Source organism: Oncorhynchus clarkii, chromosome 3 (assembly GCF_045791955.1).
Source record: "Oncorhynchus clarkii lewisi isolate Uvic-CL-2024 chromosome 3, UVic_Ocla_1.0, whole genome shotgun sequence".
Lineage (NCBI taxonomy): Eukaryota > Metazoa > Chordata > Actinopteri > Salmoniformes > Salmonidae > Oncorhynchus > Oncorhynchus clarkii.
Window position 1 is genome coordinate 9628355 of NC_092149.1, and position 15876 is coordinate 9644230.

The 15876-nt window shown below is 41.6% G+C and overlaps 1 protein-coding gene across 1 annotated transcript in view; it reads right to left on the minus strand.

The window, feature by feature from the left end:
* The window catches only part of LOC139387518 (serine/threonine-protein kinase ULK4-like), a 136731-nt gene that overhangs the window by 76202 nt on the left and 44653 nt on the right, over positions 1–15876 (minus strand). Inside the window, exons 21-23 of the mRNA XM_071133791.1 lie at positions 11951–12112; positions 11410–11598; positions 8340–8467 (exon numbers count right to left, since the gene is read on the minus strand). Coding sequence (XP_070989892.1) covers positions 8340–8467; positions 11410–11598; positions 11951–12112 — 479 coding nt within the window. The remainder of the gene's footprint in view (positions 1–8339; positions 8468–11409; positions 11599–11950; positions 12113–15876) is intronic.

Here is a 15876-nt window from a genome sequence, read left to right on the forward strand (position 1 = left end):
AGATGTGATGTCTACAGGTCAGTACACCACTGGACAGAGACAGATGTGGTGTCTACAGGTCAGTACACCACTGGACAGAGACAGATGTAGTGTCTACAGGTCAGTACACCACTGGACAGAGACAGATGTGATGTCTACAGGTCAGTACACCACTGGACAGAGACAGATGTGGTGTCTACAGGTCAGTACACCACTGTACAGAGACAGATGTGGTGTCTACAGGTCAGTACACCACTGGACAGAGATGGTATGTAATGTCAGTTAGCAGATACAGCTGCAAAATAGAGAGAGAGAGAGAGAGAGAGAGAGAGACAGACAGACAGACACACAGAGACAGACAGAAAGACAGACAGACACAGAAACACACACACAGACACACAGAGAGACAGACAGACACAGAAACACACACACAGAGACAGACACACAGAGAGACAGACAGACACAGAAACACACACACAGAGAGACAGAGACACAGAGACAGACACGTACAGCCCCTGGGCGCTTGCTTATTAACATGCAGTGTTAATTAGGCCTAACTTGTTTTCCACCAACAGAACACACGTCTGCATAACATACTCCATCCACAGACGTTTACCCAGCAGCCATCTACTCCCCTCCCCAAAAACACCTGGCTTCCAAATTAGGCAGCGATGAAAAACACTGAGAAAATTGAGAAACACACTTGAGTGGGGAAAGAAGCCCTGGTAAGTAACTGACATGACATGACATGACAGGCATACAGCTGTTTTAAAAGCAACATGACTGGCATACAGCTGTTTTAAAAGCAACACGAAACAGGGGTTCTTCAAACAGCAGAAAATATGATATTAATCACAACCAAATGAACAGATGAGAAAAACAGTGTGCCACATTTCAGTACAGCAAAGCCCAGGCAGCGATAGGCCTACATCTCTCTGTAGTGATACAGTATATTCCTGGTCCTTGGAAAGAAAAGACCTCCCCAGTGTGACAGGAAGACAGCTGTACTATTAACCCATACACTTCTGACCTATAAAGACCTTCCACACAAACACATTCCATTTGTACCAATAAATCCACTTCATTCCACCGACTGATCTATTCACTGGAAGGAGGTACAGAGGAGCCTGCTGTGCCAGGTAGCTGGTAGTAGTCAGGTAGCTGGTAGTAGTCAGGTAACTGGTAGTAGTCAGGTAGCTGGTAGTAGTCAGGTAACTGGTAGTAGTCAGGTAACTGGTAATAGTCAGGTAGCTGGTAGTAGTCAGGTAACTGGTAGTAGTCAGGTAGCTGGTAGTAGCCAGGTAACTGGTAGTAGTCAGGTAGCAGTCAGGTAACTGGTAGTAGTCAGGTAGCTGGTAGTAGTCAGGTAGCTGGTAAAAGTCAGGTAGCTGGTAGTAGTCAGGTAGCTGGTAGTAGTCAGGTAGCTGGTAGTAGTCAGGTAGCTGGTAGTAGTCAGGTAGCTGGTAGTAGTCAGGTAGCTGGCAGGCAGCAGTCAACAACTTCAATTAATCTATTTATCTGAGCATGTAGGGATCAACCAGGTTTTTACTAGCCCTATATAACTAGCTGGGTCCTAGTAGAGAGAGAGAGAATAGAGAGAGTATAGAGAATATAGAGAGAATAGAGAGAGAATAGAGAGAGAAAATAGAGAGTATAGAGAGAGTATAGAGAATAGAGAGAATAGAGAGAGTATAGAGAATAGAGAGAAGAGAGAGGGTATAGAGAAGAGAGAGAATAGAGAGAGTATAGAGAATAGAGAGACTAGAGAGAGAGAATAGAATAGAGAGAGAATAGAGAGACTAGAGAGAGAATAGAATAGAATAGAGAGAGAATATAGAGAGTATAGAGAAGAGAGAGAATAGAATAGAGAGAGAAGAGAGTATAGAGAATAGAGAGAGAAGAGAGAGACTAGAGAAGGAGAATAGAATAGAGAGAGAATAGAGACTAGAGAGAGAGAATAGAATAGAGAGAGAATAGAGAGAGTATAGAGAATAGAGAGAGAATAGAGAGAAAATAGAGAGAGAATAGAGAGAGTATAGAGAATAGAGAGAAGAGAGAGGGTATAGAGAATAGAGAGAGAATAGAGAGAGTATAGAGAATAGAGAGAGAATAGAGAGACTAGAGAGAGAGAATAGAATAGAGAGAGAATAGAGAGACTAGAGAGAGAGAATAGAATAGAGAGAGAATAGAGAGAGTATAGAGAATAGAGAGAGAATATAATAGAGAGAAGAGAGTATAGAGAATAGAGAGAATAGAGAGAGTATAGAGAATAGAGAGAGAATAGAGAATAGAGAGATAATAGAGAGACTAGAGAGGGAGAATAGAATAGAGAGAGAATAGAGACTAGAGAGAGAGAATAGAATAGAGAGAGAATAAAGAGAGTATAGAGAATAGAGAGAGAATAGAATAGAGAGAGAAGAGAGTATAGAGAAGAGAGAGAAGAGAGAGTATAGAGAATAGAGAGAGAAGAGAGAGAGTATAGAGTATAGAGAAGAGAGAGAGAAGAGAGAGAGTATAGAGAATAGAGAGAGTATAGAGAATAGAGAGAGAAGAGAGAGAGTATAGAGTATAGAGAAGAGAGAGAGAAGAGAGAGAGTATAGAGAATAGAGAGAGTATAGAGAATAGAGAGAGAATAGAATAGAGAGAGAAGAGAGTATAGAGAATAGAGAGAGAAGAGAGAGAGTATAGAGAATAGAGAGAGTATAGAGAATAGAGAGAGAAGAGAGAGTATAGAGAATAGAGAGATAATAGAGAGACTAGAGAGGGAGAATAGAATAGAGAGAGAATAGAGACTAGAGAGAGAGAATAGAATAGAGAGAGAATAAAGAGAGTATAGAGAATAGAGAGAGAATAGAATAGAGAGAGAAGAGAGTATAGAGAAGAGAGAGTATAGAGAATAGAGAGAGAAGAGAGAGAATAGAGAGACTAGAGCGAGAGAATAGAAGAGAGAGAGGAGAGAGTATAGAGAATAGAGAGAATAGAGAGAGAAGAGAGAATAGAGAGAATAGAGAGAGGAGAGAAGAGAGAGAATAGAGAAGAGAATAGAGAGAATATAGAGAGAGAAGAGAGAATAGAGAGAGTATAGCGAGAATAGAGAAGAGAGTAGAGAGAGAACTGTGACTTTCACTATGAATGACATTTAGTCATGGGCAGGACGTTAGGTGCTGACAGAGTAGAGAGAGAATAGAGAGTAGAGTAGAGAGAGAACTGTGACTTTCACTATGAATAACATTTAGTCATGGGCAGGACGTTAGGTGCTGACAGAGTAGAGAGAGAACTGTGACTTTCACTATGAATGGCATTTAGTCATGGGCAGGACGTTAGGTGCTGACAGAGTAGAGAGAGAACTGTGACTTTCACTATGAATGACATTTAGTCATGGGCAGGACGTTAGGTGCTGACAGAGTAGAGAGAGAATAGAGAGTAGAGTAGAGAGAGAACTGTGACTTTCACTATAAATAACATTTAGTCATGGGCAGGACGTTAGGTGCTGACAGAGTAGAGAGAGAATAGAGAGTAGAGTAGAGAGAGAACTGTGACTTTCACTATGAATGACATTTAGTCATGGGCAGGACGTTAGGTGCTGACAGAGTAGAGAGAGAATAGAGAGTAGAGTAGAGAGAGAACTGTGACTTTCACTATAAATGACATTTAGTCATGGGCAGGACGTTAGGTGCTGACAGAGTAGAGAGAGAACTGTGACTTTCACTATGAATGACATTTAGTCATGGGCAGGACGTTAGGTGCTGACAGAGTAGAGAGAGAACTGTGACTTTCACTATAAATAACATTTAGTCATGGGCAGGACGTTAGGTGCTGACAGAGTAGAGAGAGAATAGAGAGTAGAGTAGAGAGAGAACTGTGACTTTCACTATGAATGACATTTAGTCATGGGCAGGACGTTAGGTGCTGACAGAGTATAGAGAGAACTGTGACTTTCACTATAAATAACATTTAGTCATGGGCAGGACGTTAGGTGCTGACAGAGTAGAGAGAGAATAGAGAGTAGAGTAGAGAGAGAACTGTGACTTTCACTATAAATGACATTTAGTCATGGGCAGGACGTTAGGTGCTGACAGAGTATAGAGAGAACTGTGACTTTCACTATGAATAACATTTAGTCATGGGCAGGACGTTAGGTGCTGACAGAGTATAGAGAGAACTGTGACTTTCACTATAAATGACATTTAGTCATGGGCAGGACGTTAGGTGCTGACAGAGTATAGAGAGAACTGTGACTTTCACTATGAATAACATTTAGTCATGGGCAGGACGTTAGGTGCTGACAGAGTATAGAGTACTGGTACACAATACAGGTCAGGTTGTCCAACCCATGTTTTTGATTTACGATGCATATCACAAGCTACATCATTAAATACATCATTCAAATGAAACAGTAGTGGATATTAACATGTCCTCCATTGGTTAAATACAGTACATGATCAAATAAAGACCTCAATACCAACAGACCTTGTACCAGTTGTACTAAACTTCCAACCACTTTCTCCACATTTCCAGTCAAGCTATAAAAAGACGTGTAGACAACTTTTCTTCAGAGCATATTTTACCCTGCAACGCTGTCTGTCACCGTACGGCGCCTGGCTTGGCCTACAAGTGTCTCTCCATGTCTTCTCCGACCATTGAAAACACTTCACACAAAGCAACAAACTTGACATTTCCACAACAGGGACGCGGGCGCTGGGCTGATTTATCAGAAGGCATGACGATGAGGAGTGTGTGGTGGGCCGTGCGCTCTGCGCGCCACAGTGGAGCTAATTAGAGAAGTGTTTGGGTGAGTGCCGCCATGCCGCAGACGGTTCTCACATTAGGAGATAGAGTGGGGGGTTAGTGCTGACAGGGACCGCCCTGGGAACACTTGTTAGAGTCTGGGAAGAAATAGAAGACAACAGCATCACATGGCTGGTAAGGAGAGAGAGAGAGAGACAAGAGGGAAAGAGGGAGTGGGAGAGAGAGAGAGATGAGAGGGAAAGAGGGAGGGAGAGAGGGATGGGAGAGAGGGAGAGAGAGGGAGAGAGAGAGAGAGAGAGATGAGAGAGAGAGAGGGAGGGATGAGAGGGAGAGAGAGAGAGAGAGTGGGAAAGAGGGAGTGGGAGAGAGAGAGAGAGAGTGAGAGAGAGGGAAAGAGGGAGGGAGAGAGAGAGACACGAGAGGGAAAGAGGGGGGAGAGAGGGATGTGAGAGAGAGAGCGAGAGAGAGAGAGAGAGGGAGAGATGAGAGAGAGAGAGTGAGAGACAGAGAGGGAAAGAGGGAGGGAGAGAGGGATGGGAGAGAGAGAGACGAGAGGGAAAGAGGGAGGGAGAGAGGGATGGGAGAGAGAGAGAGAGAGAGAGAGAGAGAGAGAGAGATGTGTACGTCCACAGACAGGGCAGGCTAGCAGAGTCTAGACTGTATAAACTGCAACTAGGCCAATTCATTTCCATTTCTAAATATGATGTAGAGTTCACATGCTATCAAGATACACTTGTTTTTTTTTTTTTAAAGTTAGTCCTGAAACTTTCACAACTACATTTGTTATGAAACTTTGCATTTAAATATGTCATTTGATTTCTTCACAATTTAGTATTTAGCAAGGCGCTACTGAATACTCAGAAATAATCAATAACTCTGCACCAATTATGTAAAGTAAGAACAAGTGACTGACTGTCCAACATACAACCTGGTATAACCTACTATCAGCTAGATCCAAATGGACCCAGAGCTGTCCTACTTCCTCTTCATAATTATAGCAGCTCGCGAATGACAGACAACATTCAACCAAACATTCAAAGAACCATCTCTTCTTCCCTTGTGAGTTTGATTCAGGATTCCACCCCTTTTCCCCAATCAAAGGACTTCTATCTCAAATCCTGAGGCCTAAAAAAAGTTATCCCGACATAAATTGGTTTAGAATGATCGTTTGCTTGAGCAACCAGTGAAATGTATTAGAGGAAACCATTTCTCCGGGTGCTGAATCATTTGATAGATCTCATTTAACTGTTTTTACACAACGTTGCTCTTTGATATTGGTTCTAGGCTGAGGACTTACGGCATCTATTAAATTCCAGTCTTCCTCTACAAAGCCAAAATAGTTGTATTGTACACATTTCATTATGTGTGTGTGTGTGTGTGTGTGTGTGTGTGTGTGTGTGTGTGTGTGTGTGTGTGTGTGTGTGTGTGTGTGTGTGTGTGTGTGTGTGTGTGTGTGTATCAAATCAAATGTTATTTGTCACACGCGCCGAATAAAACAGGTGAAATGCTTACTTACAATCAACTAACCAACAACGCAGTTTTAAGAAGAAAATAAAAATACACTCAGATAGAAATAAAAACACAAGAAAAATAAATACATCTAAATATTTTTTAAATGCAATAATTCAATTATATAATACATTAAATTACAAATATATATTTTTTTAAAGTAACAATTAATTAAAGAGCAGCAGAAAAATAACAATAGCAAAGACTATATACAGGGGGTACCAGTACTGAGTCAATGTGTGGGGGCACCGGATAGTCGAGGTAATTGAGGTAATAACTCTACCTACATGTACATATTAAGGTGACTATGCATTGATAATAAACAGAGAGTAGCAGCAGCGTAAAAGTGTGTGTCTGTGTGGGGGGGGCTGGAGTCTTATGGCTTGGGGGTAGAAGCTGTTTAGAAGCCTCTTGGACTTAGACTTGGCACTCCGGTACCGCTTGCCGTGTGGTAGCAGAGAGAACAGTCTATGACTAGGATGGCTGGAGTCTTTGACAATTTTTAGGGCCTTCCTCTGACACCACCTGGTATACAGGTCCTGGATGGCAGGAAGCTTGGCCCCAGTGATGTACGGGGCCGTACGCACTACCCTCTGTTGTGCCATGCGGTCGGAGGCCGAGCAGGTGCCATACAGGCAGTGATGCAACCAGGATGCTCTCGATGGTGCAGCTGTAGAACCTGTTGAGGATCTGAGGACCCATGACAAATCTTTTCATTCTCCTGAGGGGGAATAGGTTTTGTTGTGCCCTCTTAACGTCTGTCTTGGTGTGCTTGGACCATGTTAGTTTGTTGGTGATGTGGACACCAAGGAACTTGAAGCTCTCAAACTGCTCCACTACAGCCCCGTCGATGAGAATGGGGACGTGCTCGGTCTTCTTTTTCCTGTAGTCCACAATCATTTCCTTTGTCTTGATCATGTTGAGGGAGATGTTGTTGTCCTGGAACCACACGGCCAGGACTCAGACCTCCTTCCTATAAGCTGTCTCATCGTTGTTAGTGATCAGGCCTACCACTGTTGTGTCATCTGCAAACTTAATGGTTTGCCGACCCACACCTATTTGCATACCGCCCCAAAAGATCCACAGATGATGCAATTTCTGTTGCACTCCATACTGCCTTTTCACACCTGGACAAAAGGAACACCTATGTACGTACGAGAGGAAGATGTCATCCATGCATTTATTGATAAAGCTGATGTGGTGTACTCCTCAATGCCATCGGAAGAATCCCAGAACATATTCCAGTCTGTGCAAAACAGTCCTGTAGCTTGCATCTGCTTCATCTGACCACTTTCTTATTGACCGAGTCACTGGTGCTTCCTGCTTTAATTTTTATTTGTAAGCAGGAATCAGGAGGATAGAATTATGGTCAGATTTGCCAAATGGAGTGGAGGGAGAGCTTTGTGTGGTAAATTGTAAATAGTGTGGTCTACAGCTTATCATGAGATACTCTACCTCAGGCGAGCAAAACCTTGAGACTTCCTTAGATTTGGCGCACCAACTGTTGTTTATAAATATACATAGACCGCCACCCCTTGTTTTACCAGAAGCCGCTGGTCTATCCTGCAGAAAAAGCTTAAAACCCGCCAGTTGTATGTTATTCATGTCGTTCAGCATCGACTCGTGAAACACAAGATATTACAGTTTTTAATGTCGCGTTGGTAGGATATACGTGATTGTAGTTCGTCTATTTTATTATCGCTTGATTGTACGTTGGCTAATAGGACCAATGGTAAAGATAGATTACCCTCTCGGCATCGGATCCTAAAAAGGCATCCGGATCTTCGTCCATGATACTGCAGTCTCTTACTCCTGCGAATGACGGGGATGAGGGCCTTGTCGGGCGTCTGAAGTAAATCTTTCCCGTCCGACTCGCTGAACAAAAGGTATTCCTCCAGTACGGGGTGAGTAATCACTGTCATGATATCTACAAGCTCTTTTTGGTCAGAAGACACGGTGGCAGAAACATTATGTACAAAATACATACAAATAACGTGAAAAACATACACAATAGCACAATTGGTTACGGGATCATAAAACAACAGCCATCTCCTTCGTGTAGGTGTGTGTGAGAGTGAATGTGTAGTAGACCTGTCCATACCTAGAGTTGCAGCAGAGCAGCAGCATGTCCCTGTTGCTGCAGAGGACCTGAAGGAGAACCAGGAAGGCCTTGGCTCTGATAACAGAGGACGGGCTCTCCAGTGAACGCATTATCTTCACCACAAAGTCCTGTAATGACAGACAGCCACTCCATTAAAGGGAGAGTTCACTGTTTTGGCGTTATTTGATTATCATTGCTACCTACCTACAATAACAAAAAATGCTAGCCAGGAGATTCTGGAATTTCCATAAAAAACAGCCACATTTAAAAATGATTTGGATGAAACAACACACAAGGGTAAGTCAGAACTATAACTATAGTGTTGACCTGACACTGAGTCTTAGCTGACCAGTAGAGCCAGCTATAGTGTTGACCTGACACTGAGTCTTAGCTGACCAGTAGAGCCAGCTATAGTGTTGACCTGATACTGAGTCTTAGCTGACCAGTAGAGCCAGCTATAGTGTTGACCTGACACTGAGTCTTAGCTGACCAGTAGAGCCAGCTATAGTGTTGACCTGACACTGAGTCTTAGCTGACCAGTAGAGTCAGCTATAGTGTTGACCTGACACTGAGTCTTAGCTGACCAGTAGAGCCAGCTATAGTGTTGACCTGACACTGAGTCTTAGCTGACCAGTAGAGCCAGCTATAGTGTTGACCTGACACTGAGTCTTAGCTGACCAGTAGAGCCAGCTATGGTGTTGACCTGACACTGAGTCTTAGCTGACCAGTAGAGCCAGCTATAGTGTTGACCTGACACTGAGTCTTAGCTGACCAGTAGAGTCAGCTATAGTGTTGACCTGATACTGAGCTACACTGAGTCTTAGCTGACCAGTAGAGTCAGCTATAGTGTTGACCTGACACTGAGTCTTAGCTGACCAGTAGAGCCAGCTATAGTGTTGACCTGACACTGAGTCTTAGCTGACCAGTAGAGACAGCTATAGTGTTGACCTGATACTGAGTCTTAGCTGACCAGTAGAGCCAGCTATAGTGTTGACCTGACACTGAGTCTTAGCTGACCAGTAGAGTCAGCTATAGTGTTGACCTGATACTGAGCTACACTGAGTCTTAGCTGACCAGTAGAGACAGCTATAGTGTTGACCTGACACTGAGTCTTAGCTGACCAGTAGAGCCAGCTATAGTGTTGACCTGACACTGAGTCTTAGCTGACCAGTAGAGCCAGCTATAGTGTTGACCTGATACTGAGTCTTAGCTGACCAGTAGAGCCAGCTATAGTGTTGACCTGATACTGAGTCTTAGCTGACCAGTAGAGTCAGCTATAGTGTTGACCTGATACTGAGCTACACTGAGTCTTAACTGACCATTTGATTTGATTTGATGATTTGATTTGACCAGTAGAGTCAGCTATAGTGTTGACCTGATACTGAGCTACACTAACCTGGAGGCTCCCTGTGGGCTGCTACAGGTGTTATTACTTACACTATCTGGAAGGTGCTGGGAGGGTGGAAACGACAGCCTCTCCAAAACAATACACTTATCATAAAACCATAGGTTAATAGGACTAATTGGCTCAACGCTATTTACTGGGCAGCAAATGAGTCAGAATTGATTAACTTTCACAATCAGGAGGAAAATGGAAAAGGACAGCAGAAGTAAGACAGACATGAACACTCCTAAATACTGTGATTAAATACTGGCTGTGGTTGTGTGTGAGCAGTTGAGTTAATTCATTTCAAAAGCCTCTGGTCTACCCTGCTGCATAAACTGTAATTACATCAACAGTATTCCAAGCTGCACTAGAAGATTGTTGCAGCTCCTTCCCCAATTAGTGGAGTTGCTTAGAGATTCATTGAAATAAAACATTTATGCAAAGACAATGCATGAATAAACAAGGCTTTCCGGACTTCTATTTGTCAAGGGAATTCATGAGGAAAATGTCTAGCATTTTATAATTGGTGCAAAGGTGACGCAGTAAGTTGTATGCACTCAAAGACTTGTTTTCCCCAGTTACATTGGACATGGACATGTAGATTCATTCAGGTCAAACTAAATGACCAATGGAAATCTCACAGAACCTTGAAGGCAGCGATGTACAGTACCTTCTTAAATCACTTTCACCGGCTCATTTGTGTCTATAGGAACTTTACTGGGAGGGAGGGCCTTGTTTGTGCATTAACAATCCTGCTGCTATTACGAAACAGTACTGCCCCTCTTAGTGGAGAATCCTGAAAGCAAGATGAATATTTAAAGATACTCATCAGTAGGAATAAGGCATGTTTGTTCAAGTCTCAGTGACTGGGAGTCAAGTCAACCTCAGGAAATAAGAGAACTCCTCTCTTTGAAGAAAATGGTTCTCTCCCATCCCAGTTGGTGAGGCCCTGAGACAGACTAGACATCACATGCAGACAAATCTTTCTCTTTCTTATCTGCATCTTATCTGGCTTTGGCTGCATGTGTTCCGTTGGGAGAGATTTATATTCCATTATTTGTTCATACTTACAACTAACCCTAACTGGGCCAGAGGATTAAAGATAGAGAGAGATGGAGAGGAGAGAGGAGAAGAAGAGGAGAGGAGATGGGATTCATCTCCTGTGTTGGCTGGAACTAGCAGCACAAGCTGATAATGGCCAATTATCTGTCAGACGTTAGGGAGAGGGCGGCGGTGCCGGGTCAGATGAGATGTTTAGTGCTGAAGAAGATGGCACAGGGCTGAAACACGTCCACACAGAGACAACACCAATCCCATACAGCTATGGCACGGGCCACACTCTTAGCCTCACAGTGACAGTTGAATGAGGGGCTATAGTTGTGCTTTCATTTCCTTCGTCCCAAATGGCACCCTATTCCCTATAGTGCACTACCTTTGCCCAGGGCCCATAGGGTCAATTATTTTATTTTTAACCATTATTTAACTAGACAAGTCAGTTAAGAACAAATTCTTATTTACAATGACGGCCTACAGTTGGATTCGAACCAGGGTCTGTAGTGACGCGTCTAGCACTGAGATGCAGTGCCTTAGACCACTGCGCCACTCGGGAGTCATGTAGGGAATAGAGTAGCATTTAGGACTGTTGGTGTTTAACAAGGTGTTACACTACAGTATCCTACATACCCGCTCCTGGACTAGTCTGTGTAGCTGGGCGTGGGCCCCTGACGCCAGCATGGCAGAGAACATGGTGAGTATGTGCTGCTGGACACGGCTGATCCCCGACACCAGGCTGGCTAAGATGGCTGGCAGCCCCACCTTGTCAATCACACTGTGGAAGGCACTGGCTGAGAGGCGGGTGATTCTACACAGGGCCTGTATGAAGTTAATAACACAGGAAGGCCTCAGTCATCATCAAGTTCTCTTTCAAACACAGCTGGCTTCTAAAAGTGGCTGAAGTGCCGGATAGGCAGGGTTTGTACATTTGGGACTATTGCATTGGTTTCTTTGGGTCAGACAAACTCAATCAAGAAACAGTTTAAATAGGAACCTTGGTCTGGTATCAAGATATTAGTCCCAATGCAGGTTATATACATGGACGTAATCTACCCAGTGGTATTTCATCAGTACACACAGTATCTCTACTTCAATCACAAATGAAAGTGAAATATTGTAGTGAATGAGTGAGTTCAGATTTCCCTTGTTAGTGTATTGTGTTTGTACTTACTGAGATGGCGCTGACACGTAGTGAGTCGACGCTGGAGTGTGTGAACAGGTACCAGAGCATGGGGCCTATCTCCGCGGTGATGAAGCCCTGGGCGTAGTGAGACGCCGGGGTACACACGTTCTCCACCATCTTACACACCATGTGGTTCACAACCAACTCCTCCTAAAGACACACATACAGACACACACACGGACGGACATACACACACGGATGAACCCAACACACACACACATAGCACAATACAATGGAATGCCCAATATAGGTTAGCTAGGCTAAATAAAACACAATCCTGAATCCTACAAGAACCTGAAGGTCACACCTCAAAGAAAAGCAAAACAAAACAATTAGCAAGTAACAATTTGATTTACACAAATCATTACAATGGCTAAAATGTGAAGTGGTTCATTACCCACCACGCATCCATTATATACCACACATCCATTACCCACCACGCATCCATTATATACCACACATCCATTATATACCACACATCCATTATATACCACACATCCATTATATACCACACATCCATTATATACCACACATCCATTATATACCACACATCCATTATATACCACACATCCATTATATACCACGCATCCATTATATACCACACATCCATTATATACCACGCATCCATTATATACCACACATCCATTATATACCACACATCCATTATATACCACACATCCATTATATACCACACATCCATTATATACCACACATCCATTATATACCACGCATCCATTATATACCACGCATCCATTATATACCACACATCCATTATATACCACACATATACCACACATCCATTATATACCACACATCCATTATATACCACACATATACCACACATCCATTATATACCACACATCCATTATATACCACACATCCATTATATACCACGGATCCATTATATACCACACATCCATTATATACCACACATATACCACACATCCATTATATACCACACATCCATTATATACCACACATCCATTATATACCACACATATACCACACATCCATTATATACCACACATCCATTACCCACCATGCATCCATTATATACCACACGTCCATTATATACCACACATCCATTATATACCACACATCCATTATATACCACACATCCATTATATACCACACATCCATTATATACCACACATCCATTATATACCACGCATCCATTATATACCACACATCCATTATATACCACACATCCATTATATACCACGCATCCATTATATACCACACATCCATTATATACCACGCATCCATTATTTACCACACATCCATTATATACCACACATCCATTATATACCACACATCCATTATATACCACACATCCATTATACACCACACATCCATTATACACCACACATCCATTATATACCACACATCCATTATATACCACGGATCCATTATATACCACGCATCCATTATATACCACACATCCATTATATACCACACATATACCACACATCCATTATATACCACAAAACCATTATATACCACACATATACCACACATCCATTATATACCACACATCCATTATATACCACACATCCATTATATACCACGGATCCATTATATACCACACATCCATTATATACCACACATATACCACACATCCATTACATACCACACATCCATTATATACCACACATCCATTATATACCACACATCCATTATATACCACGCATCCATTATATACCACGCATCCATCATATACCACGCATCCATTATATACCACACATCCATTATATACCACACATCCATTATATACCACACATCCATTATATACCACGCATCCATTATATACCACGCATCCATTATATACCACACATCCATTATATACCACACATCCATTATATACCACATATCCATTATATACCACACATCCATTATACACCACACATCCATTATACACCACAGATCCATTATATACCACACATCCATTATATACCACGGATCCATTATATACCACACATCCATTATATACCACACATCCATTATATACCACACATCCATTATATACCACGGATCCATTATATACCATGCATCCATTATATAACACACATCCATTATATACCACACATATACCACACATCCATTATATACCACACATCCATTATATACCACACATATACCACACATCCATTATATACCACACATCCATTATATACCACACATCCATTATATACCACACATCCATTATATACCACGGATCCATTATATACCACACATCCATTATATACCACACATATACCACACATCCATTATATACCACACATCCATTATATACCACACATCCATTATATACCACACATCCATTATATACCACACATCCATTATATACCACACATCCATTATATACCACACATCCATTATATACCACGCATCCATTATATACCACGCATCCATTATATACCACGCATCCATTATATACCACGCATCCATTATATACCACGCATCCATTATATACCACACATCCATTATATACCACATATCCATTATATACCACACATCCATTATACACCACACATCCATTATACACCACAGATCCATTATATACCACACATCCATTATATACCACGGATCCATTATATACCACACATCCATTATATACCACACATCCATTATATACCACACATCCATTATATACCACGGATCCATTATATACCACGCATCCATTATATAACACACATCCATTATATACCACACATATACCACACATCCATTATATACCACACATCCATTATATACCACACATATACCACACATCCATTATATACCACACATCCATTATATACCACACATCCATTATATACCACACATCCATTATATACCACGGATCCATTATATACCACACATCCATTATATACCACACATATACCACACATCCATTATATACCACACATCCATTATATACCACACATCCATTATATACCACACATCCATTATATACCACACATCCATTATATACCACACATCCATTATATACCACGCATCCATTATATACTACGCATCCATTATATACCACGCATCCATTATATACCACGCATCCATTATATACCGCACATCCATTATATACCACACATCCATTATATACCACGCATCCATTATATACCACGCATCCATTATATACCACGCATCCATTATATACCACGCATCCATTATATACCACACATCCATTATATACCACACATCCATTATATACCACACATCCATTATATACCACACATCCATTATATACCACACATCCATTATATACCACACATCCATTATATACCACACATCCATTATACACCACACATCCATTATACACCACAGATCCATTATATACCACGGATCCATTATATACCACACATCCATTATATACCACACATCCATTATATACCACACATCCATTATATACCACACATCCATTATATACCACGGATCCATTATATACCACGCATCCATTATATACCACACATCCATTATATACCACACATATACCACACATCCATTATATACCACACATCCATTATATACCACACATATACCACACATCCATTATATACCACACATCCATTATATACCACGGATCCATTATATACCATACATCCATTATATACCATACATCCATTATATACCACACACATACCACACATCCATTATATACCACACATATACCACACATCCATTATATACCACACATCCATTATATACCACACATCCATTATATACCACGGATCCATTATATACCACGGATCCATTATATACCACGGATCCATTATATACCACACATATACCACACATACATTATATACCACACATCCATTATATACCACACATCCATTATATACCACACATATCCCACGCATCCATTATATACCACGCATCCATTATATACCACACATCCATTATATACCACAGATCCA